Source organism: Peromyscus californicus, unplaced genomic scaffold (assembly GCF_007827085.1).
Source record: "Peromyscus californicus insignis strain IS unplaced genomic scaffold, ASM782708v3 Scaffold_13__1_contigs__length_99412109, whole genome shotgun sequence".
In the NCBI taxonomy this organism is placed as follows: domain Eukaryota; kingdom Metazoa; phylum Chordata; class Mammalia; order Rodentia; family Cricetidae; genus Peromyscus; species Peromyscus californicus.
The window spans coordinates 77,326,199-77,351,871 of NW_026294424.1; the positions used below are offsets into that span (position 1 = coordinate 77,326,199).

General features: G+C 35.2%; 1 protein-coding gene across 10 annotated transcripts in view; it reads right to left on the reverse strand.

The window, feature by feature from the left end:
- Epha5 (EPH receptor A5) overlaps nucleotides 1-25,673 on the reverse strand; it is a 347,746-nt gene that overhangs the window by 72,930 nt on the left and 249,143 nt on the right. For 6 of the 10 annotated variants that reach the window (XM_052735293.1, XM_052735292.1, XM_052735289.1 and 3 more), the window contains 3 exons: nucleotides 18,069-18,193; nucleotides 10,835-10,994; nucleotides 8,305-8,410 (listed from right to left, as the gene is read on the reverse strand). In XM_052735293.1, coding sequence (XP_052591253.1) covers nucleotides 8,305-8,410; nucleotides 10,835-10,994; nucleotides 18,069-18,193 — 391 coding nt within the window. The remainder of the gene's footprint in view (nucleotides 1-8,304; nucleotides 8,411-10,834; nucleotides 10,995-18,068; nucleotides 18,194-25,673) is intronic. The other 4 variants (XM_052735287.1, XM_052735285.1, XM_052735294.1 and 1 more) reach the window with 1 other exon arrangement.

The window sequence follows — 25,673 nt, forward strand, 5'->3', positions numbered from 1 at the left end:
AAAGATCTGATGAAATTCCCAGACACAGCAGGAACTTCTAGAGCATACCTTATTCTGGCTGCTACCTATGTCTACCTCAAATGCCAATGAATCACTTACTGTCTTACAGAAATGGAGCTTAGGCAGTGAACATGCAGGAAAAGGCTTGACTTTGGCATGCGCTCTTGAACAGGTGAAATAGAATCATTTCTAGATTCTCCCCAAAGACAGTCTGTACTATTGCAAATCACTGTCATCGATTACTTTTCTCAGTACCACAGAGTTTTTCCTTTGAAATGTTTGATTCAATACAACATCCTGAGATATGCAGTAATGTTTATATGTTTGATCTGTGAGAAATCGCAGGTGGGATATGCCATACTGCTGAGCAATTGAGCCAATAACCCTGTTAGGGTCAGTATCCTAGGATGATTGGCTCCCCACAGTGGGCAATTAGTTATTGCTGTGCTCCCAGTGTTCCGAGCACCACTCTGCCTTCGTCTCATTTGTCAGTCAGTAATAAATTATGATCTGCTCGCTAATTATTTCTTAAGAGGTTTTGAACGAAAACAAACCATGTGTAATTATATGAAAATAGATTTGGATAACAACTCTCAGTATTAAATCAATATGTTTGCCTGGATATATTACAGTTGTACGATTCACATCTATTGACGACTCACAAACCACTGAGATTTATTCTTAGTGAACTGTTTTATAAAATTATTGATGGCATGTGAGATTATAAATATGTTTATTTACCACTATCCAAAATTAAATAGTGCTATATTAAAATATTTTTATATAATTTTCTTCTTAAAAATCTCACAGGCTTAAAACTATATAATCTCATTTACTTTGGAGAAGTCAAAATTATCAATTTATCATGACCTAAGAGGAATAATAAAAAAGTCTTTATCGATATTATTGTTTATAAAAGTCACTGCTACTTACTAGGGAATGCTGATATTAGAACCGCTAGGTGTCAAAAATGTTGTGATATGCTGTTTTTTTAAAATCTTATGTAATATTTCTTGAAATCACTATTTATTTATTATTTACAAAGAGAACACATTTATGGGTCAGAGATTCTATAAATCATATGTTGGAGTTACTAACATAACTCTTTTTTCCAAACTGCTATCATTAATAACGGGCAAATCACTTCAAACGGTGATTGATGCATAGTAGATTTTTAATTCCATAGTTTATGAGTAAGTAGCACATTCAATTACAGTAAGTTTGAAAGCCACAGAAATCTCTCTGTCCTTTTGTTATGGACAGAAGAAAGAACATAGACACATAATGAACTACAGCTTAGGGTGGAAAGTTTCAAATTTATCTGAGAAACAGCTGATGACTTATTGTAATGTTTCAGTGGAAAGAGAGAAGGCTTTAGATAAAGAATGGAGGAGACTTTAACACAGAAAGAATGGTTGTTCCAGGTCTTGACATGTGGCCAAAATTTAAACATTGAGAAGTGAGTAGAAATTTGGTTCAAGAAAAGGGGAATGTCAGACTATATGCAGAGTGAGATCCACTCTCCTCATTCTCGGTCCACAATGCTGTAGAGTGAGCATCATGCTCCATGCTGTGCTGGACCATTCATAAACAGAATTAGTTCATCATCCTTTCTGCTAATGGGCATCATCATGCTTATCAACTTACTCTTTAGAGATCTTTGGGTTGTTTGTTTTGTTTTTTAAAGCTTTTGTTAAATCTGTTATCATGGGCTTTGAAAATGAAGAATAAGAGCACTGAAATCAAAGCTCAGCGCAGTAAAGTGATCAATAACCCAAACATGAGTTGCTCTCCTATAGCTTCACAGACTCTTGTAACTCCTTAGCTGCATATTCCTCTCTGATGTACATATCATTCAGATGAAAATGTTAGATACAGTATCTCTGATAATTCCCAGCAGTTGGGTGTCAGAAACAGTCAGATCTCTGAGTTTTTGACTAGCCTGCCCTGGTCATAATCTAATCCCAAGATAGCCAGGGCCACAAAGAGAAACCATGTCTTAAAAAAACAAACAAGTGAAAACTGGAACGGTAAACAATAACTGAAAGAAATTCCATATATAGGGTGTTTTAAGGGTATGCAGAAGTGAAGTTAACAAGCTTTAGCAAAATCAGGAATGATGATGGCATTGGTGAGACTAGAAATGAGCTGAGATGAAGTACTGTTTATCAGGTAATCCAGAGAAAGACAGAGGAATAATTCACTTCATTCTTATAAGTCAATGGTCATTAAGTTCTAAGAAGCAGTTTATTAATTTTATTGATCATTCTGAAAAGTTTTTAAATGTTAATCCTTTATTCTAGCAGAATAACATCAGGAATTTTATTAACAACAGTTGACAAACTTCATGATTACAAGTTATGGAAAGTTTCTATAGTGAAAAGAAAAGGAAGGACCCAAAAGATGTTCTCTGCAGGTAAAAGCAGTTGCCTTACAAACCTGACAATTGGAGTATACTCCTCAGAACTCAGAGAAAACTGGATGTGGGAGACAAGCATCTGTAATTAACACACTGCTACTGAAACATGGAACTGACGAATAGAACCTGTTGGAAGCTTACAGGCCAGATAGACTGAAGTGCACAGTGTAGCAGCAGAAACAAATGGAGAGACCCTGACTCAAAAAAAAAATTGAGAAAGTCAACTGCTGTAAAGTTGTCCTTGACTTTCATATATGCATATGGCACCTGGGCACTCAAAGTCACTCATCTCTTTACACACAGTCTCCACACACAAAGTACCTACTTTCTCTACCATCTTGTGTCTTAGATTTTACTGAAAGAGAAAGAGCAAAAATCAGATGGAGACATACATTTGAGAAATCATTTGGAGTAGGCAGAAAAAATAACCATGTATTATCTTTTTAGTGTCTGTGAAAGTATAATATGCTATACAGACTTGGAAGGAATAATGCATAAGTCATGTAGATCTCTAGGAAATGAAGTATGAAACTGTAGGAAAGGACAGTAAAAAAAAGTCTTAAAGAAGGACATTCTCAACAATGTTCAAGAAAAAGCAGGGAGATAATTTTATTAGCAATGAATCAGACAGATTCAGCATTGAGACATGATGTGATGAAACAGGACATGTAAAGTCCTGAGAATGGTACCTATATGGATCTTGCATAATTGGTGTTTGAAAATATTACAATTGTTCCTGACAATATTATTATCTTATTATTTGCATTAGGCAAAAAACTTCCTCAGAAGTTTAAAATAATCTGTAGCCTTAGAAAACATTCACAATTCTTTATTCTTTTAACAGTTTATTTATCTTTATTTTGTGTGTCTGAGAGTTTTTCCTGCGTGTTTGCCTCATGCATATAGAGATCAGTAACACTGAATCTCCTGGAACTGGAGTTACAGATAGTTTTTAGCCACTGTGTGAGTTCTGAGTGGTACTCTGCAAGAATAACAAGTGCTCTTACCATTAAGTTCTCTCTCTAGCCCAAGAAATCATGATTATTTAAAGTAGATGTAGCCCAAGTTCCAGTATATATATAAATTTGTATTAAAAATTCCTGTATAGTCCCAAATGAACACTGAGGACTTTTATTCTGAAATCATTGTTTCTTTTCTATTTAGAACTAATTATTATTTATAAGAATTCAATTATTGCTCATTATTAATGAGGGTATTAATCAGACCATTACTTATGTTCAAATGAGAAAAAATATGGATTCCAATTATATTGAAAGTCTGTTCCCTTTATTGTTATTTTAATTCAGCCCTATGAAATTCTATCTACTTATAGGTCTACTAAAATAAAAGATAAATATTTGAGCAAAAGTGATTGTTCTTTTTATCTCAAATGCACAGGAAGAACCTTTGTAGGGATGTGTAATAGATTATCAATAAACAATAGTAATGGATATCTGTGACAACTGAACCATTTGCAATCTGATGTAGTTAAGGAATTAGAAGAAAATTGCAAAATACAAAATTTTACTTTCATTTTTCAAGCAAAATCAGAAAAAGCTAAAGCAATGTTTCATAAAAACTATTGTCTATGTTTCTGATGTCACACTATGTCTTAATTCTTACAGTTTAGGCTACACATACAATGTGTATTCATTGCTGAAGAAACTAACCCCAGGGGTCAACAAGTCATTTATAAAGGAGTAAGTGTCAATTTCTTAATGGAATATTGAAGCAGTATCATAGAGCAGCTAAGTCTAGGTGTATATTCTTCACATATTCAGAATACACAAGAGAAGAACTTTGGTCCAAAAAATAACATTTTCTAGGCAGCAAGCCATTTTTCATACTGAATTTATCATCTTAGGAACATCTTAACATGAAAGTCACAAATGAATAGTCTTTTTAAAAAAAATCTCATCAAAGACCATGCAGTAAAAACAAATCCATTTTCTTTTTCTGGATATTTCCCTTGATTTTTATTCTCCCATTTAAAAATTGGCAAAAGGCTTTAAGCTTTTGGGCTTTATGTACAACAGCAAGCATAAATATGCATGACTGAGCATACATGTAATAATGTGTGTTTCTTAACTCTAGATGGTCTCTGATAACCAATTTGAAGTAAAAAGAAAATCTCCAATTTTCTTGTGATGTAACTAAATATGAAAACATACGAAAAATGTAGAATTCAGAAACAAAAATATCATTAACCATTATTTAATTTCATGAAATCTGAATAGTCAAATAGAACAATCACTTCCATATAGTCAATTTTACTTTGTTTTTTTTTTCTGTATACTTAAATTATAATTTGAGTTTTAGATTGGACTAAGAAATGTGTCAGAGTCAATTTTCAGAATTTAGGCCACTATGTTTTACAGGGGAAATTTAAGGGGAAAGTGACTTAGAAAAAGAAGAAAGCAATAGTGAGCGGCACTGTCCCCCAGTTAACTAGAGACTTGTGGAAATGAAAATCTCACAAAAGCCATGGATTAAACAACAACACTTAGGAAACAGTAAATGTAAGGGAGAGAACCCAACTCATGCTATAAAGAGCCCATCTGTGTCCAAGACTTTTGAGATGAAAGAGAAAGATTAAAGAACAGTTACAGTTTGCTTACATTTCAGAGAGTTTAAGCTTTACTCTTGAGATAATTAGTAAGAGTTTGTTGGGAGAGTGTCAGTTCTTCTGTGATGTCATATGGGAGTTTAAACATTATTGAGAAATAATATAGTAAAAGGAAAATTGTAATCCTTGAAGTAAACGCCCTATGGAAAATAAATACCTTTCAATGAGTTGATCATTTTCTACCTCATAAAAAATACTGCTGACTCATGCAATGAGCACAGGACTCAATCCCACTGCCTGGATGCCTCCCAAACAGATCAAGCCAATCAACTGTCTCACCCATTCAGAGGGCCTGATCCAGTGGGGACCCCTTAGCCATTGGTTCATAGTTCATGTGTTTCCATTTGGCTATTTGTCCTTGTGCTTTATCCAACCTTGGCTGTTTGAAACCTGGGGCCTATGCAGGATTGCTTGGCTCGGCCTGGGAGGAGGGGACTGGACCTACCTGGACTGAGTCTACCAGGTTGATCTCAGTCTGTGGGGAAGGCTTTGCCCTGGAGGAGAAGGGAATGGAGGGGGGCTGGGGGGAAGGTGAGGGGGACGGGAGGGGGGAGAACAAGGGAATCCGTGGCTGATATGTAGAACTGAATTGTATTGCAAAATAAAAAAAATAAATTTAAAAAAAAAAAAGCAAAAAAAAAATACTGCTGTTTTTCAGGATTAACAAAATTACATATATTCTGAAACCACATCTAGCTGGAAAGGATCTAAAAGATAGTCAGCAAGGGGATGTTTAATAGGATTATGGATCTTTGTGTTTGATTTCCTTTTATCTTGAATGTATATTAGAATAAAAGTTTGACATTTTCTTGCAGTAGTTTGAGTAACATTCACTGTGGCATACTCTAAAAATGTATTTTTATGTATTGTGCATACAAATTTAAAATGCCATTGTTGTGAGTATATTTTCTTTTAATTCACATATTGATTTAAATTATCATTAGATTTTGCACATAAGTGGTATTAATATTTTGCAACATATTAATATATAGTTGAATCATTTATTTTGCACCATTGAGAAATCAAATTATGTTCAATTAACAAAATTATTGGCAAAGATGTACCTGAGACATCTGGTTGTCCTATCTTTTTCAAGGAGTTATACATGAAAAAAGAGTTCAGGGTGAGAGGGAAATGATGACAACCTTAGTCACGTTTCTTTCTTTTTTTTTTTTTTGTTACAGAGAGGGAGTGTGTTCACTATTTCTGTTTCAGTTTGATGCAGGCTGAAAATAACTGAAAGGAAAGAACCTCAATTGAAGAAATAAATGCCTCCATATGGCTCTTAATTAGTGATTGCCTGGGGAGGACTCATTCCACTGTGGGTGGTGCCAACTTCGGGCTGGTGGTCCTGGGCTCCATACAAAAGCAGGCTGAACAAACCATCGGCAACAAGCCAAAACGCAGCACCCTTCCATGGCCTCTGTGTCAGTTCCTGCCTCTGGCTTCCCGGCCTGTTTTAGTTCTTGCTCTGACCTCCTTCAATGATGGACTACGAAAGGAAGTATAAGCCAAGTAAACCCTTTCCTCATCCAGTTGCTTTTGGTCATGATGTTCCATCACAGGAATAGTAACCCTAAGACAGGGAGTAGATATATTCCAAATATTTGCAAGGTTTGGGCTACATTTCTTCATTGTGTTTCACTTTAACAGATCACAAATGAGTTAATTCAGAAAAATCCAGTTACAACAAGGTGACAAGACTTAAGTCCAAGCAAAAATTGTGACATTTAAATGCTTTAAGGAGATAGAGAAGCTTTCCAAAGGTAACATGACTTAAATTTGAGGTAGATGAGTAGATGTGTCCAGGCACAGACTAATTTTTCTACGCAGAATAAAGTACAAATGCTGAAGACATTTCTGTCAAAATGTAAACAAGCTCCAAAATTTCTTAAAAGGAAAGAATGCAAACTTAAAACAATGCAAAATTTTCATGGACAAAAAAGAAACTGTTTATAAAACATTAGAACCTATGGCTCCCTATGGGAAAATTTGCTATTCTTTCGATTACAAAGTTTTGTTTTCTGGAAGGGTTAATGAAGTGGACTTATCCCACCAGGAACAGAAGAGTTGGCTCACATTCTTCCTCAGTTAAGTTCAGAAAGAAGGGAAGTGTGGGACAGGAGAGAGCAGTTACCCTGGGGAGCTTGTGTTTAATCTTCCTCAAAAGAACATGAGCTATCTATCAGTTATAAATTCCGAAAATGAAAAACTACTCTTCTAGAATCAATGTTAAGTAATACATTACAGCATACATTTTTCAGAAACTTGAAGATAAATTGATTTTCTGACTTTGTCGAACCTTTATCATATATTCCCATGTTGTCAACCTCACCTATGTTGGTTTTCAAAATGGTCTAGTGACATCACATTACATTTCTAAATAAGTAGCCCTCATTAATATGCCTAATAATTGCTTCAATTAAAATATGAAATATATTTGCTATAGGAAAACAATACATTATTTATTCATTCATTCATATATACCTTTAGGAAAGTTTATTATGTTCAACTTATTGCCATAAAACACCTGAATTAAACAACCTCTGGAGTTCTATCTCTCATTTTCAAACTGGAAAATGTAGGCATGCAATATGTAGAATTGTGTTATCTGTCTACTTAGCATTTAGTGAAATTCATATTCAGTAAGTATACATGACGATTGATGTGTCTATGTTAAAATCACTCAGCAATTGAAATGAAAGCAGCCATTGCAAAGTTTGCTAGTTTCCTCTCTCTCTCTCTCTCTCTCTCTCTATATATATATATATATATATATATGTATATATATATATATATGTATATGTATATGTATATATATTTACTCCAGAATGTATGCCTAATATAAATACTAATCCTATTCCTCAAATGACTAGCAGACAGCTGCCTCAGGCTTCCTAAACAGTGACTAAAACTGAATCTGGCAATGAAACATTCTTTTGAGATAGAAAATATGCAGAATTAGCAAATGCTTTGTGTTAGAAATGATTGTATTGGTTTGTTAATCACCGAGTAAGTGATATCATGTTAGTACTGTTTCCATGGAGAGTAGAGTCTGTCTAAGAAGGAGAGAACGTATATGATAACAATTGGCAGCAATATGGACAAGATAAAACTTAAGAACGAAGGCACATGTAGACATTATCTACTGCCATGCTGTTTCTTTGATTTGTTTTAGGATGTGCTTAACAGCCCCATAGTCGGATCAAGGTGAGGGAGAGAGCAGCTGCAAAGGTTCAGAAACTCTTTCCTCCCTTACCTGCCACTGAGGAGGAAGCCAATCATCACTGCCAACAAGATGACTCCCACCGTCACCGACACTGCAATGATGGGAATCTGGCTTTGATCACTGGATGCTGCAACTGCTGACAGAAGACATAGAAAAAGGAGCTTGTAGTTAAAGATACCACGTGCATTCAAAATGTGAGCTGCTTCACAGCAGGTAATTGATTCATAGTTTAAACAATTCACCCACATCCAGCTAAGGTTACTTCGTAATATCTGTTTTCAGAAGGCTTCTGAAGGAGGAAATATTTACTCACCAAATATAAATCAAAAGCCACAGTAGTCACTAATTATTTTCTCCCTATAATAAAAATAGAATGCAGATTGTACAGTACTACAGTACTTGAATCTTGCAAGGTAGAGAGGAGTACTGTCTATGACTTCAAACACACATATGTATATAAGAAAATATTGAATATTCAAGCTTTGGCATTTCTGGAGTTTGAATGTTGTTCTCTAGCAAAAAAATATATGAGCACAGGAATTCTTCCCTGTAACAGAATGTCTAAAATAATGGGACTTTGACCTTGCTGGAATAAAATGCAATACCAATAGTCTATATATAATTTAATAGCATAACTCCACATAGAGTATAATATGCCACCATATTTTATAAATTGGACCACTGAAAAGGATCAAAGTGTAAATTTAAAGCCTTATGGATATGATTAGACAAATTTAAAGTACTTGTTTACCACACATTTTAAATGCATGGATTGATAGCTGTTTATAACTTTATCAACACAATTGTTACAATATAAATATAAAAGGTTTAGGTAGTTGTCTCAAAGGAAGCATGATAATTTTTGTTTTGTGCTGATAACTATTCTTATCTAGAAAACATATACAGCAAACCAAATTTCCCTAGGGGTCTGAGACCCTCTCAATAGGTCACCTAACACATGTCTTGTTAGTCACCAGATTATAATGAATGCCTAAAGAACACTGGTGGTTGAACATGTCACCATCACATTCATACCAGAATTTAATATAAAATGGAATGTTTGACCTATGTAATCATAAAGCATCAAAGCCCATTTTGGTCACATATGTATAATACTTTATACATGCATAATGTTTTTATATACTCTGTTCCTAGAATTTGTAGGCTACTACAGTGTTCAATACTAATATAAGATACATACAATGAAAACAATTACAATAGGTAGGTTCTGTAACATATCTTTTATAACAAAGCCATTTTAAAGTAAGAGATTTAATAATTAATTCATTTTCCAGACTGTATCTTTATGACTTCATAAATACATAGTATTAAATCTATTTAAAAGTTTATCTGAAAGTTAAGCATTAGATTCCAATTTTTATACTTTTAATTAAACTCAAGTCACGCAATTTTTTTTGTATGGGAAAGAAATAGCTAATTTCTATCACTAACATTTTTTTCTTTATAATATCTAGTGGGGTAGCATGAAGGAGCCTGTTCATCATTTAATAAAAATTATTTATGTAAATCAATTAGAGAAGCTTTAAACAGAAGCAATGTAGGTTCTTAGAGGGCCATGCCATATGAGTTTACTGAAACTGTATTTTAATAATTATTCTAATAATTATAGCATGAATCCAATAATTAAACTCTCATTTTGTTACTTTTTAACTGTGTGTTTTCTTTTCCATTGCAAATTATGGAGCTGGGTTAAGAACACACACACGTACACAAACATGTGCATGTGTGAATGCACACAAACACATACACAGAAACAGACACACACACTTACACATGCACACAGGTGTTTGTGCATGCACACATACACACAGGAAGACGCATACACACGCACACACACACACACACACACACACCATTTCACAATCCTCATGTGTATTACTGCCTTAACAGAAATCTAATGGTACAGCTCCTTCGTGCATAAACAAAGCATGCTTTTGTCTTCTAATTTAGCTGTAATGTATTGGCTTTAGGACAAGTGATCGAAAATCATTTGTTGAAGCCTGAGGTTATGTTTTATGAAATTAAACAAGAAGTGGGCACCAAAGAGCATTTCAGAATCATTTCCAGATTCTCCATTCCAAGATTCTGACACAAATTTAATTTTTACTTTAGGAAATCAGATTGGATCCTGAAAGCACCATTTTCTTGTCAGATTCAATGCTTAAGGAAAGCTCCCTGTAGAATTTTCTTAGAAAGACTAAAGTAGCGTAGTTCAATAAAACAAGTAAAAAGTAAATGGCAATAATTCAATAAAGCATGGCACCTGGGGGAACGAAGTCTTTAAAAGCACGGTTTAAACATTTCTTAAGATGCTTGAAGTAGCAGCTCCCAGTGGACCAAAGCAGGAAGGCAAGACACGCAGTGTTAACCCTCAGACCTACCATTATAGGATGGCAGAGGCCTCCTACCTGAAGGGGTCAGAACTGGAGAGAGGGACGGGAGAAGAGCTGACAGAGAGCCCCGGGAGCCTATCGATCCGCAGACTCTCTTCTGGTAACCATTACAGAGACAGGGGTTGACAGTAATTAAAATGACTTACACACTGGTGTGGTTTCAAACTCAAATCTTCGACTGAAGACGCCGTAGCCTGCTGCTGTACGTGCTCGAATTTGGAAGACATACACAGACGCGGGCTTCAGGCCTTCTGCAGTAATGGTGGTCTCTTTAGACTTGATAATTGTGTAGCTGGTCTCCTGGTCCTTGGATGGCACATGTAACATGGGGGAAAAAATCAGTCTTCAACACATGAATTACTGACAGCAAAACAAAAATCTCATAAATTGGACCAGAACTCAAAGACTTTCTATTATATGCACATTGAAAACAAAACTAAAGATCTTCTCTGCTACCACTGAAGCACTTTAGTTTGTTAGCAAGTGTCTCCAGAACGTAACCATTTTGATGACATTATATTACGATCTATCAAATATACATTGGGCAATAATAAATTTATAACATTTAATAATATTATAAGGTGGGCCTAGAGAAATGGTTCAGCTGTTAAGAGCATTTACTGGCCTTTCAGAAGACTCAGGTTCAGTTCCCAACACCCACCGGATGGCTCACCACCACCTGTAGCTCTAGTTTCAAGGGATCTAATGCCCTCTTACATTCATGGGCTCCTGAAACCCCATGGCATACATACATTCATACATTTTCTTTCTTTCTTTCTTTCTTTCTTTCTTTCTTTCTTTCTTTCTTTCTTTCTTTCTTTCTTTCTTTCTTTCTCTCTCTCTCTCTCTCTCTCTCTCTCTCTCTCTCTCTCTCTCTCACTCACACACATACACACACATACACACACACACACAATAAATCTTTAATAACATTACAGGAAAGCATTCCTCAGGAGACTGCATTTTGCTATGACTATGTATGTGCTTGTTTCTGTAGGTCTGCCTTCTTGTAAAATCCCTGACATGTTCACTAGCCCTCCAGAATGCTGATATTATATCCTGAGTATTCAGATTATATATAAGCTTTAAATCTTCTATAAATTTGATTTTTAATTATATTTAAAGCTTGTGAGATAAAATAAGTACTTCCAACAAACTTTAATTTTGCCTGATTTAATCTAAACAGGAAGCAATAAAAAACTGCAAAAACACAGGACTTTTTTTTTTTTTCATTTTAAAACAGGTCCGACTGTAGTAGAGACTAGTAACTTAGTTATTAGAGTTAGAACAAAAAAGAGATTGGAAGCTAAACAAAGGAAATCTCCTCCTGTTGGAGGGATGATAACAGAAGTCCCCACCCAACCCATGGCTTCCCTGTGTCTTGAGTTTAAAGGACAACATTTACCATGACACTCTAATCACAGGCTGACATGCTATGTTACAGTAGATTGATTCACTTTCACTTCCATTTTTACCTTGGAATAGGACCTGTTGCCTGATTGTCTTCCTCAGAATGAGGTAAGAATGAAACAAATAATGAACATGATGACACTTCACGGGTTAATATACATGATCTAAGGGAAGCTCAACTTTTCCTAATTCTATGTAAGCAAGGTGACATCTAAGCACTTTTCTGTATCACCACCAATACTACATAAAACATAAACCTGCAAGTCCCCTTCTTTTAAAGCAGTGAATCAGTCCTCATTTCTATGCTGCAACATATTAAACCATCACGGACCTAGGCATATCCAAATTGATCTCTAAATTGTGATGGTCTGACTTATTTCTAATAGAAATAGGTTTTCTGATTCATTCTGGACTGTTGTTGATCTTTAGTTTTTAATGTATAGATTAAGAACTTAATCTGTAAAATACTGAGGGAATTCTATTAGGATTTTTATAAGGGCGTTAAAGTACACAATGAAATGTCAGAAGATGAACCTTAAATACCAGTTTCTTTATTCATAAGCCCTTCATCACCTTCTACTATCTATTGTGTCAGTGCTAGGAGAAGAGGAACAAAAAACAGTCATTCTTTGAGCTGTTCCTAAATATTATAAACTACTTTTTATGATCTATTGTAGTTACTGAGAGTTCAGAGGATGTTCAAGTTTATGACTGAATAAACCTGATTCTATTATTCACTATCCTTCAATATTGAGCCCAAATACCATCAGTTCTCAGTAGTAAACTTTGCAGTTTGGCTGTGATTGTAGCAATAACTTTCTGTGGGAAATGATTAAATATCTGTTTGCTAATATTATTTTCATCTATTCTAAACAAGTTTAACTGTGTGAAAAGAAATCTAGTAAAAAACGACCGTCATATTAAGATGTATTTGTCATAAATTTTGAGTTTCTTTTCTCATAAAACAATAAAGTTTTTAATATAAAATCAGAATTAGTTTTTTAAGAGCACAGGAATATTGACATTCAAATTCCAAATATATGGTTAACGTGTATCTATCAGACTCTAGACTTCAGATTTTTTTTTTTATTTAAAATGGAAGTGAAAGTCTATCAATACATTTGAGAGGAAAATCACAACACATTAAATAGGTAAATTTGATTACTCAAAAGCTTGTGTGGTTGAATCTAATGAAGAACAGCAATGTAGAATAAATGCATTCTGTAAATATATTGAATGTTTTATTTTGCCAAAAATAATTTTAAAGTCATTACATGAGAACAGAAATGATATTTGAAATTATGTGTGACACAACATCAGATGCACAAAAGATAGAGTTGTTTGCTTTTAGGATTAATGTATCTTAGCTGTTCTCTATCTAGCATCTGATTGCACTTTGTCTTGCTGAGTTAGCTCAACACTACATTTTAAAAAACATTTTAGCAAAGACTGTATGTAATTGATTAAAACCTATTAACATATACTGGAATAATCTTCGTATTCTACAAAATATATTTCTATTCCACTTTTAAAATCACTGTAACAGGCTAATTTTCATCTTATCACAAACTCGATATATACCTCATCAGCAACCACCAGCACCTGGCTGCAAAATAGTAGATCAGGGCAGGGGTGTTCACTGAGTTGGTGCCCCAGCTGAGCCAATGAGCTGCATTCCCCAGCTGCTCTGTGAACACTGCTCACATGGAGTGAGGGGAGGGCCCAGCTAAGGAAGCCAGCTGGCAACCATCCTGTCAAGGGGCAGCTTTCCCTTTTCTTCTGCCTTTAATTAAGAGATGGCAAGAGGCCCATCACCAGGCCAGAGCAGAGGAGTCCAATGACCTCTATTAGAGCAGGGCAATGGTGGGTAGATGTGCCAGCTGGCAAGTGTGTGTGTGCCCTAGAAGGCTGTGCCACCTGTGGCTGGCCAAAAGCCATCCAATAAAAGATGGGTGTCACTCTGAAGGTTCCAAATGAGCTCTGGAAATCTACCAAAATCCCCACCTCAACATGGTGTAAAGGCTCATTATCCTTTTTCCTTCTGGAAGTGTTAGAATAATCTTTATGTATATATTAGAATGTTTAATCATTTGACTTGATAAAAGTTAAGGGAATTAATAACATTAACAAAAGAAATTTATAACTCCTACCAAATACTACATTCATTGTCAATTTTAAAAGTGTACAAAGGCAAATTATTATTATTGTATTTTACCCTAATCATAAAGAAACCATTTTCCCCAAGTTAAATCATTTTCTTTTTTTAAATATGGGTGTATGTATGCACCTGTGAATGCTGATGTGTATACATATATACACAGGTTCACATCTGCACTTGTGCACATGTGTTTGAAGACCAGAGGGCAATCTTTCAGTGGCATCCTCAGAAATGCCATCTACCTACATTGAGACAATCTCTCATTGACTTCAAATTCAAAATCAATTAAGAAAGATTGCTGACCAGGAAGCCCCAGAGAGCCTCCTGGCTCAACCTCCAGAGCACTGGAATTACAAGCATGCATTAGCACACGTGGATTTTTTACATGGGTTCTGGTTATCAAAAGCAGGCCTTCAAACATTTCAGCAAGTACTTTTCCAACTGGGATTTCCCCTGCCTTCAGATTACTTTTCTTACTCTCAGTTATAAAAATAATAAAACATATTAGGATACCATTAAATGCAAACTATGAAAAAATAAATCATATTAAAACTCTGATAACTGGAAAAGAAATTCTCCTTTCAAGAAAATCTTCCAGAATACGGATAGCATTCAGCAGGAATAGCAACAGAAAGCAACTCTTCCCAAAACACATTTAATATCTGTCTCTAACAGAAGCAGCAACCTAAAGAATAAAAGAGGCAGACATCCTAGCTCATACTGAATCATGTACATAAGCTGCAACCTGGTAGATAAAGCCAAGGTTGCTAACCAGGGAGGCATGGAAGGGATTTGGGGAGTAAAAACAGAAATACTGTTAATTGGTCTACATCATTGATAGAATAGAAGAAAAACAAAGTAGACACATGAACACACATCAAATGTTTAGTCTTAGTGCTGATGAACCATATTTCCACTAAGTTAGTGACCTATAATCATTTATATAATTTTTGGTGGAAAGATGTAAACAATAGTTTCCATTACATAATTTAATAGGTTAAAATCCATTTTAAGTACACTGATTAGAAATATAGAATGTTTATAGCCAAATTTTGTTTGTGTTTCCTTATATGTTTAATTCTATATAACTTTGCACTGTGTAGAGTAGTAAAAATTACAAAAAAAGTAGAAAACGTATTCTTAATTTATAAATTATTATACATAGAATGTGTTCATATTGTAGATGTCTGGAAGTCAAACGCAGTTTCTGATTACTAGAACCAGAGAATTGGGAATCATTGAGGCCACTACATTCTACCACATTAACCCCAATTTCTGACAGGAAATGATGCCATCCATGCTGCAAAATAATTTCTTCTCTAAGGTTATCTCTTAGAGCATTTTGATGCATTCAAAACTGCATTTTTGGTGTGGATAACACAGTACCAGGAAGGATAGTGGGAGAGGAGAACAATAAGAAGAAATTTTAATGGGACGTGAATGAAGTTGGCCTGATGAAATCAATTTGATTATACTCTATGGTAACTCATCAAATTACACAACAACAACAAAAATAAAACAGATTTAAAAAATCCCCCAAACAAAACAGTGTCACCATTTATGTTCTGTATGATCCAATAGTTACAGGCAACACTGGCATCAATAATAATTGACAGTATGATATCCCATTAACAAGATCAAAGAATCATCACAGCAGACATTAGAAGTCTAGATGTAAGATATAGGCAGCTCTCACTGCTTCATATTCCTTATATTGTGTTATCCTTAACTAAGATCCACATAGTTAATTGTAGAATTAACAATCAAAAGAAGCCATTTTCAAATCAAAAGAAGCCATTTTCAAATCCCTAAAAACTATGAAAATTATCATCGCCCCATTTTCTTAGACTCTTCTATTTTGTAAGCACAAAGAATCTTAGATTTGTAAGTAATTTTCATTGTCTAATCAGAGCATTTCGCATGTAGATGAAAAGGTCCATCCTCCTTTTCCAAAGTTCTGTGTTGGGAAGGTTTTTAGCGAACACAATTTTTTTCCATCTCATTCTTTCTTCCCTAAAGTGAAATGATGCCCCTGTGAGTTTCTGAGCATCTATTAAGAGCAGCTCCCTCATTCCACTCCACTGGGACTCCCTTCTGTGCTCCTGCAATGTTCTCCAACCAGCAGAGAGCCAGAACATTTGAGTCAAGGTCTCCACTTGACCTATTGGTACTGGCTTGGGCATCCATCTAACTTCTTTTTTCTCTTTTTTCTTTATTATTATTATTAAGAATTTTTTTATTCATTTTATATACCAACCACAGATTTCCTCCTCCTCCTCCTCCTCCTTCCTGCCTCCTAGCCTTCCCCCCCCAACCCACGCCTCATTCCCACCTCCTCCAAGGCAAGGCCTCCTATGGGGAGTCAGCAGAGCCTGGTACACTCAGTTGAGGCGGGTCCAAGCCCCTTCTCCTTGCAATATCTAACTTCTTAAAATCTTTAATTGAACTCAGATTATTCTAAAGGCATGCTATTTATGTCGAGGCTACACAAAAATCACATTGTCAGAGGATAGAGAGGTAGAATGATAGATAGATAGATGATCACTCCAGCATTTCAACCACATATGCTAACATAATAGAGATTATAAACTTACTCTGGGTTTCTAACAATTTGATTCTATTTTTTTATTCAAGACAAGGTTTCTCTGTAACAGCCCCAGCTGTCCTAGAACTTGCTTTGTAGACCAGGCTGGCTTCGACCTCACAGAGATCTGCCTGCCTCTGCCTCCGGAGTGCTGGTGTTAAAGGCATTCACCACCTTGTCCAGCCTTGATTCTATTTTCCATAGCTTACTTGATTATAGAGTCAAAAGAAAGTAAGAGGATGTTTATCTCCTTTAGATAACAACTGTATCCAAATGTAGATACAAACTTAAGACATAAGTTATTCAGAGAAACATGAGGAATCTTGAAAACAAAGAATGTAAAGAATGTATTTCTACTATTTTTGCCTCAAATTTCAAATATAGAGATTTAGACAGTTTTTACTGATGTGTTTGTGTGTGTGTGTGTATGTGTGTGTGTGTGATTTCTAGAACTTTAACACAACTGCTACTGTGATAGCTACCAGACCTAAGTAAACATAGTTTTCCTTGTGTGGTATTGCACTCACTAGTGAAAATCAACAGACTGAATATTCACTACACTTTTCAAAATCTTGTATGATCTGTCTTTTACTTACATTTTTTCATTGTGAGTGTGTGTGTGTGTGTGTGTGTGTGTGTGTGTGTGTGTGTACATGCTGAGCATGTGTACACATGTGGATGAATGTGCACACGTGTGTATTTATGTGGATATACATATATATGATACTCCAGAGGCCAGAGCTTGATGCAGAGAAACATTCTGATTTCCCATTCACCTTATTCAATGTGGTAGGCTCTCAGTCAAATCCAGAGCTCACCAACGTCGTACGTGTCACTGGCCAGCTTTCTCTGGAGACCCTCTTATTCTGCTTTCTAAAGCAGAAATTGCAGGAAGGCCGTCACATCCACTTGACATTTATATGGGTTTTGCGAATCCAAACTCAGTTCCTCATGCTTCAAGTGCAAGGTTTTTTAACCACCGTGTGGTTTCAGTAGTCCCCAAAGTGAAATCAGTTAAGCTGACTATACATTTTTATCCATGAGCAGCCCCCACAGAATGTGACAAGAGGGCTCACTGAAGGCATCTGCCCCCCTACAAGCACAATTGAAAAATAGACTTCTATTGATTTACACGTGAGAGTACAACCTCCTCTTGAGCAAACCTAGAACTGAAGTTGGTAAAGTGGAAAGAAAAAAGAAAAAGAGAGTTTTATTTTCTTAGTCCCACCTTTTCAAAGTACTTGATTTCATACTCCAGGATGATTCCGTTGGGGCGATCTGGCTCTTGCCAAGACAAAGAGATACTGTTCTTTCCAATCTTTCCCCTTTTCACATTAGTGACTGGTGAGGGAGCTGTAAGATAACACAAATAAAAAATAATGTGGTTAAGAGAGAAATTACAACTTGCCCTGTGTAATGACTGCATGTTATGATATAACTATTATTACATTTTCATTTATCCTGGAAAATTTTATTTTCTCTATGGATGTAGTTAAAGAATATTAGTATTTAAGCTATATAAAATTAGCTGCCCATCCTGAGAACCATGTATTAATACTGTAGTTATCTACGGTCTTCATGTTCTCCTCCAAAGCAGACAAATAATTTTAATTTATACTTTTATAGAATATATATACCTGGTGATTATACATATATTTTTTATAAAAGGTATTTAATGAAATTCAGTCTCTTTCATATGCCATGTTTCCAAAATGTACATTTCTATCCTTGATCCCTTTACTGTAATAAGTGTGTTATTTGCTAGATAACTATGTTTTCAAATATTCTTGCCCATTAATATATTTATAATATTATATTAAAAGTAAATTCATATATAAGATATATTAATGGTTTATATAAAACAATTTATTAAATATTATTTAACAGAATTTTTTTAAAAAGAAAGATTGAATTCCACTTTTTCCAATTATTTCATGACAAATCACTCATGGTGGTATTCATTGATATCTACTAGAGTACTTATTAGATGATTATTTCTAGTAAAAATGCAAAAAAAAATGTATACTCCTTCAGATACATCTAGATACTTGAGTTTATAAAACATCTGGAATTTTAGCCATAATCCATATTTATCATGGGCTGAGATATTTTTCAGACTCGATGGAGATGATAAATAAGGAGTTGATACTGATTCCATAAGACTATACTGCCCATTGTGGTCATAGCTATGCTATGTATATTATATAATATTTGTGCACAACTAAACCACCTAATGAAACATGTCACAGTAAATCCTCAGTAAGCAACAACCAATATACTTAGAAAAAGCACAGACACACATGATTTTATCTTAAAAATCATGGCTAAGTTACTTGCACTACCTAACATAATTTAAATGCTATGTTAATATTTGTTAGATGGTGGTGATTCAGAAAACCACAGGATAAAGTCCACATGTGTTCAGTTTATACATGATTTTCCCTTGGATACTTCCAACACAGAGACTGAAAGTGGTTGAATATGCAGATGAAGAACACATTTATGTGAAGGACTGGCTGTATGTGTGAAAATGTACATGGATGGAGGGACAGATTAGTGCAAAGTGGTTTTTAATGTGAATGATGTCAGCCATAAAGAATTGTGTATAATCAGAGACACAAGCCTGACCAGAAACCTGGTGAAGTTACATGTGTGTGTATGTGTACATAGTTATAAACAAATACATGTATGTCCATATGTTAAATAGAATTGTGAATATGGTATTACATACAATATATTATATATTTTTATTTGATTTCTTCATTGTCCAAAACAACTTTAAATTTAAATGTCCAGTTTTCAGCATTTTTTTTAAATTGTAGTAACACTAGATGCACTTTGAAAAACAGATCATGGAGATAATATTTTAAACTTCATTTTATTAGACTCCATGGCAGTGCGGACACATTTGGACAAGAGTCAGCTATTTTAAAAGATAAATAAGGCTATGCCTTTCCTATATTTAAAGCAACCCAGTGCCTTTCTAGGGCTTGCCTCAAGAGAAAGAGCCCAGATGTTCTTTCTGAGCCTCTGATTCTTCAGGGTCTTACCACTTGGTGTTGTGATTTACCAGCTCAAAGACTGGCCTCTCATTTCTTCTGCTCTGTACCTGAAAATCACTCTGTTGGCAGTTTAGCATTCAGAAATGTTATTTCTCTCTCTCTTTCCTCCCCCCGGTCTCTCTCTCACACACACACACACACAGACACACAAACATATACAGAGACCTCCCCCGCCCCATGCACATTGCTGACACATTCATGGACACACACCTCTGTGGTGATATTTTATTTGTGCTGAAATGTGGTGGTATCTTATTTGTATGTTAATAAATAAAGTTTGCTGGAGATCAGAGAAAATAGCAAGCCATTTTAAGTATACACAAAAGTCAGGCAGTGGTAGCACACACCCTTAATCCGATCACTTGGCAGGCAGGGTCTCTATGTTCAAGGCCACACTAGGGAACAGAGCCAAGCATGATGACACACACCTTTAATCCCAGTACCAACCATAGAGACCTAGAGGTCTGTACAGACAGGCAGTGACAAGGAAGTGAGGTAGCTGGGCTAAGAGCCAATGAGAGGGCAGAACAGCAAGGCAATAAAAGCCTGGGTAGACAGAAAGTCATGGCATTTTGGAAGTTGCAGAGCTGGTGAGGTAAGATGGGTTGGTGGCTCTCACTATTTCCCTGTTCTCTAAGGCTTTTACCCCTATATTTGGATCCGTATTTTTTTATGGTTTTAATAAGACCACTTTAGAAATTCGGCTACATCCTTCTCCTTCCTGAGGTTTCCCAGAGGCCTTAATGTGTTATAGCTTTCTGATAGCTACCAGAGCTCAACAATGCTCCCCTCATCAGCCCTGGTACTCCTTCTGTGTTCTATCATCATGATAAGTCTCACACTTCTCTACAGACATAGTGCATTTATACTCTTCTGGTTACTCCAACTAGGATGTAAATTTGAAAAGACAGTGATACTGTGTGTTTGTACATTTCTGGATCACTTGCATCTGGAACAGTGTGTGTAATCAAAGCAGGGGCCAATGAGTATGTACACAGTGAATGACTGCTGGATGTATGTCTTAACTTTTTTTTTGTTATTTTTGACCATTGATAAAAATTCAATAGTGAATGGTTTTCAAAAAGAAGAATTCTTTAACTTTGTCTTAATATTTATTTAATTTATACTTTATAAATAGATAAATAATATTATTAAATTTATGTATAATATAATTTATTTATAAATGTTTATATAACAGAGACTGATAAACTTAAGAGAATAATGTATAAGCTGCTTCTGTTTTATATAGCAATGATGAAGTGATGGTCTTGGTACATTAATGTTTACACTTAATTCTTTGAATGTCAGAGCTAGTGATATTTAGGTACAAAGGATTTCTGGTCTCTCCTTTGTCTTGCTTTCTCTCTATTTTTCCTTTAATAAGACTTGTTTTATTTTTAATTGTGTGTGTTTGAGAGTGTGAGTGTGTGTGTTGCCATGACTGTGGGAGTTCAAATGCAGACTCCAGGATCCATGGATCCCCTGGAGCAAGACCTGCAGGTGGTTGTAAGCTACTTGATATGAGTGCTGGCAATCTAACTCTGCTCACCTGGAAGAGCAGGAACTGCTCCTAAACTCTGATCCATCTCTCCAGTACTTGTTTTATGTCCTTATACATGCCAGGCTTACAGGATTGTATGGAGTATTTCATAGCCATAATGTAACTATATGCAAAAGTATTTTCCATTTGCTTCCTTCTGTCGAAACTATGACTGACAGACAGTTCTAAGTAACATTCTTAAGAAAGTTCAAATTGCCTATGAGTTTGTTTGAGGGAAGAATTATATGCAGCATTTATACACCAAAGGATATATGCAGCATTTTCGACAAAGAATTGAGAAGACTAGGGAACACACAAGAGTAAGCCATACACCCCCAACCCACTGTGGTGTTTGTAGAAAAATAGAAATACATTGAAGTAGTAACAGAGGATTAAGAAACAATTTTTTTCTCAAATATATTTTTCAAGACTGATAGCCTTGTGGATTATCTCATTTTCTCATATCCACTGTATATTTGTTGCATGGCACATTAGAAAGAAATGAAGGCATAAATTAAAGTTTAAAACTCCTCATTTAGTTTAGCACAAATATTGCTTAGAATTGATACATTTCTTATAGATGTCAGTTTTTATTAAATAAGTTGATACGATTGCCAACTATCTCTTCACTGATTTTAATAAGGTAGAATAATTTGGTTTATTTAGTGTAATCTTTATCAGTTCTGGTATTTGCTTACCTTATGGAAATTTATTAAAAAATGACTGACTAAATGGATAGATAAATGAATGGTAAATGCATATATATTAATATATATATATATTAATCACACACACACACACACACACACACACACACACACACACACACACACACACATATAAGTTACTAGGGCTAACATGCTCCCCATGACAACCATACACTAAAAAACTCCAAGTATCAGGTGAGAGAATGCTCCTTATAAATAGTTGGTCGAGTAAACCAAATGATTCTCAAAAAAATAGGGATTACCAATGTGGCCCTTGGTTGTCTCTCAGAGGTTGAAAATGACACTAGTTGCTGAAGACATCCCTTAGGACACAGAACTCATATGATTTGTTCTGATTCTAACTTAAAAGTCTTTTTCCTGTGATCTAACTTATGTAATTCCAGAACATATATTATAGGTTGCCAAGGGAGGAGAGCAATAAACATTCCTACCATGATGCAATGCCTATGAAGCATGCAATTTATCAGAGTGGCAAGCTATGCATAAAGGTGCGATGGCTGACACTCACATGTTGGTAGCAAATCGCTGTCTAATTGGATTTAAGGCCTACTTAATTGGAGGAAAATCAAGCTTGATACTGGAAATGCAGCCAGCTTCCCAGGGTTTCTTCTGTCATGGACCTTAGTAGGGAAAAAAAAATCTACTACTTCCACTTTTCTAGACGAGCATAACTCCTTACTACATTAAATCTTAAAACTATACCCACAGATTAGTATAGTGAACAACCTTCATCAAAAAACTCTCTCTGTTTTTTAACTTTTCAGAATATAGCATAATTACATTTCTCCCTTCAGTGTCCTTCCTCCAAACCCTCCCGTATACCCCTCCTTTCTCTCTTTCAAATTCATGATTTTTTAATTTATTGTTATTAAATTCCTGTATGTTTATGTGCATACTTAATATTCAAAAGCACAACTTGCTCAATCTGTACAGTGATTCTTGCATACATATTAACTGGCTATTTGGTACTGGATAGCCAATTGGTGTGCTCTTACTGGGAAAGACTATTTTTCCCTGCTCTTAGTATTCCTTAGTTTCCCATAGTTCCTTGTGTGTGGTTGAAGCCCCAGAGCTATAGGCAACTATTAAACGCCGAAGTAGGAGTATTAGCTTTTCCCAGGGATGAACCCCCCCCCACCTCCCTTATTCATTGTTCAGTGCAGAGACGCCAGCCTTGATACCACATACACACAGACAATAAAAAAAGGACTCACCAAGGTGGTTTTATGTATGTGTATATATTCAAACACATACATACAAATACTTACATATACATATATATGCAACAACAATAATAAAAGAAAAAGAGGCTATCAACTTGAGGGGATGAGCATGGAGCAGTTTGGAGGAAGGAGATACAATGAGGCTTGAGGGAGTGATGGGAGGGTAGAAATGATGCAATTCTGTTACAATAAAAACATATTTAGAAATGTTCTTCAAAATAATGCTACAAAATTGAATACAAAGAAAACTACTGAGCCCAAAATATTTCCAGAATATTTTCTTTTTGTTACAAGAGTTAATTATGCATTATCTGGGTATGGATGATGGTTGCAGGGGAGTTGTCCGTGTTTGTGGCCATAAAGGTGATGATATTCTGTGAGTGACAATAGCGCTTCATTACTACGAAGTATTTCACTGTTATCAAGAGCATGAAAATAACTGTTACCAGTTCTGACAGTATCTCAGGGCATGTTCATTTTATCCTCTTTTTCAGTCCTTCACCAATACTCCTTTCCCATTTGCTAATGTCCTCTATTGACTTAATCTTTTATTAAATAATGCTAACACCAAACAAAAGTTATTACATGGAGCATTTCTCCTTTGAAAATATTGATGAAGGCATGGACAGATGGCTCAGTGGTTAAGAGTATTTGTAGCTCTTGCAGAGGACCCAGCTTAGGGTCACAGCTGCAAAATGGTAGTTCACAACCATCTGTAACTCATGTTTGAGTTGATCTGACATCTTCTTCTGGCCTCAGTAGACTCAGGAACACATGTGGATCACATGTATAACAGCTGGCAAACATTCACAAACACAAAACAAAAATAAATACAGCCTAGGGGTGGGTTTCAAAGTCAGCAAACTGTAAAAATTGTTGTTGAGTGATGTCTAATCATAACCTATAAATAGGTCTGTATAAGATAAGGAAAATCTAAAGCACAAAAGAAAGAAGTGAGATTGTGAAGATCACAAAAAGAGTTCTAAATACACAAAGGTGCAACTTTTAGTTGTGTGTGAAAAATGTTTCAAAATGTGTATCATGGGTCTACATGGGAGCTGACCTACATGTATCAGATAAGATGTCAAACACTGAGTCCTCAGGGTACAGACTATTCTTGTTTGTTAAATATTGATCCACAGCCAAGCACCAGACCGAGCTTCAGGAGTCCAGTCGAAGAGAGAGAGAGAATAGGGATTCCATGAGCAAGGGCACTAAGATCATGATGGAGAAACCTACAGAGACAACCAAACCAAACTAGTGAGAACTCATAAAATTTAGACCAACAGCTGTAGAGCTTCCATGGGACTGGACTAGTCCCTCTGTATAAGCAAGACAGTTTTTGACACAGAGCCCTATCCAGTATCCTTCATTATCATCCATTCTCATGTTCTAGGTCCTTCTCAACTCAAAATTTCAATATTCTTTGTTTTAATAATTATACCTTTGGAGGACACACTGAAAATGTTTTTTGTAGACTATCCCTCAATTAGGATTAGTTAATATTTTGGGTATACATTTTAAGGGATTATGTTAGCAGAAAGCCTGAGATATAACTTTCATTTTGTTCAAGTCTACCAAGACTAAAAACAATCAGAATAATATCACTGCTGGGTTAACTTTGTCCAATGGTTGAAATAATATTTAGTGAATTTCTCCACTGAGTGGTTACCTTACTATCAGATTTCTATACTGTACCTTTTATGGAGAAGTCATTATGGGCAGCCCACAGTTAAGTTGAAATTTATAAGCCACCCCTATAAGGATAGACCATTCAATTAATTATTGAGAATTTTCAGCATGATAAAATTTATCCATTCTTTACATTGCTATTATTTATTAAGTTATTTGTTTGTTTACATAAGTATGTATACTTGAATCTTATTATTAACTATAATCAAATATTTCATTTTAAATTTAAATTATTTATGCACTGGCCACTGAAGAATCTTTTAGAAGTCTCTTTGATATATTTGTATTATTATGGATGGGCTTATTTTTTTGACAGTACATTTTTAAAATCTGATGCTAGAAAACCAGAGGCTCCTAGTTCATACTGCTTCAGTCCCAAAATAAGTAATTTCTCCAAAGAGAACTATCTGTCAGTCTGTCTATCTGTCTATCTATCTATCTATTTATAACAACAGCATTAAAATCAAGATCTGCCTGTTACGTTCATTCCTTACCCCTGAGATGCCATTGTTTTCAGCCCAACAGATAAAAGAAATAGAAATATAAGTAGTAAACTTTATATATATATGTATATACACATATATATGA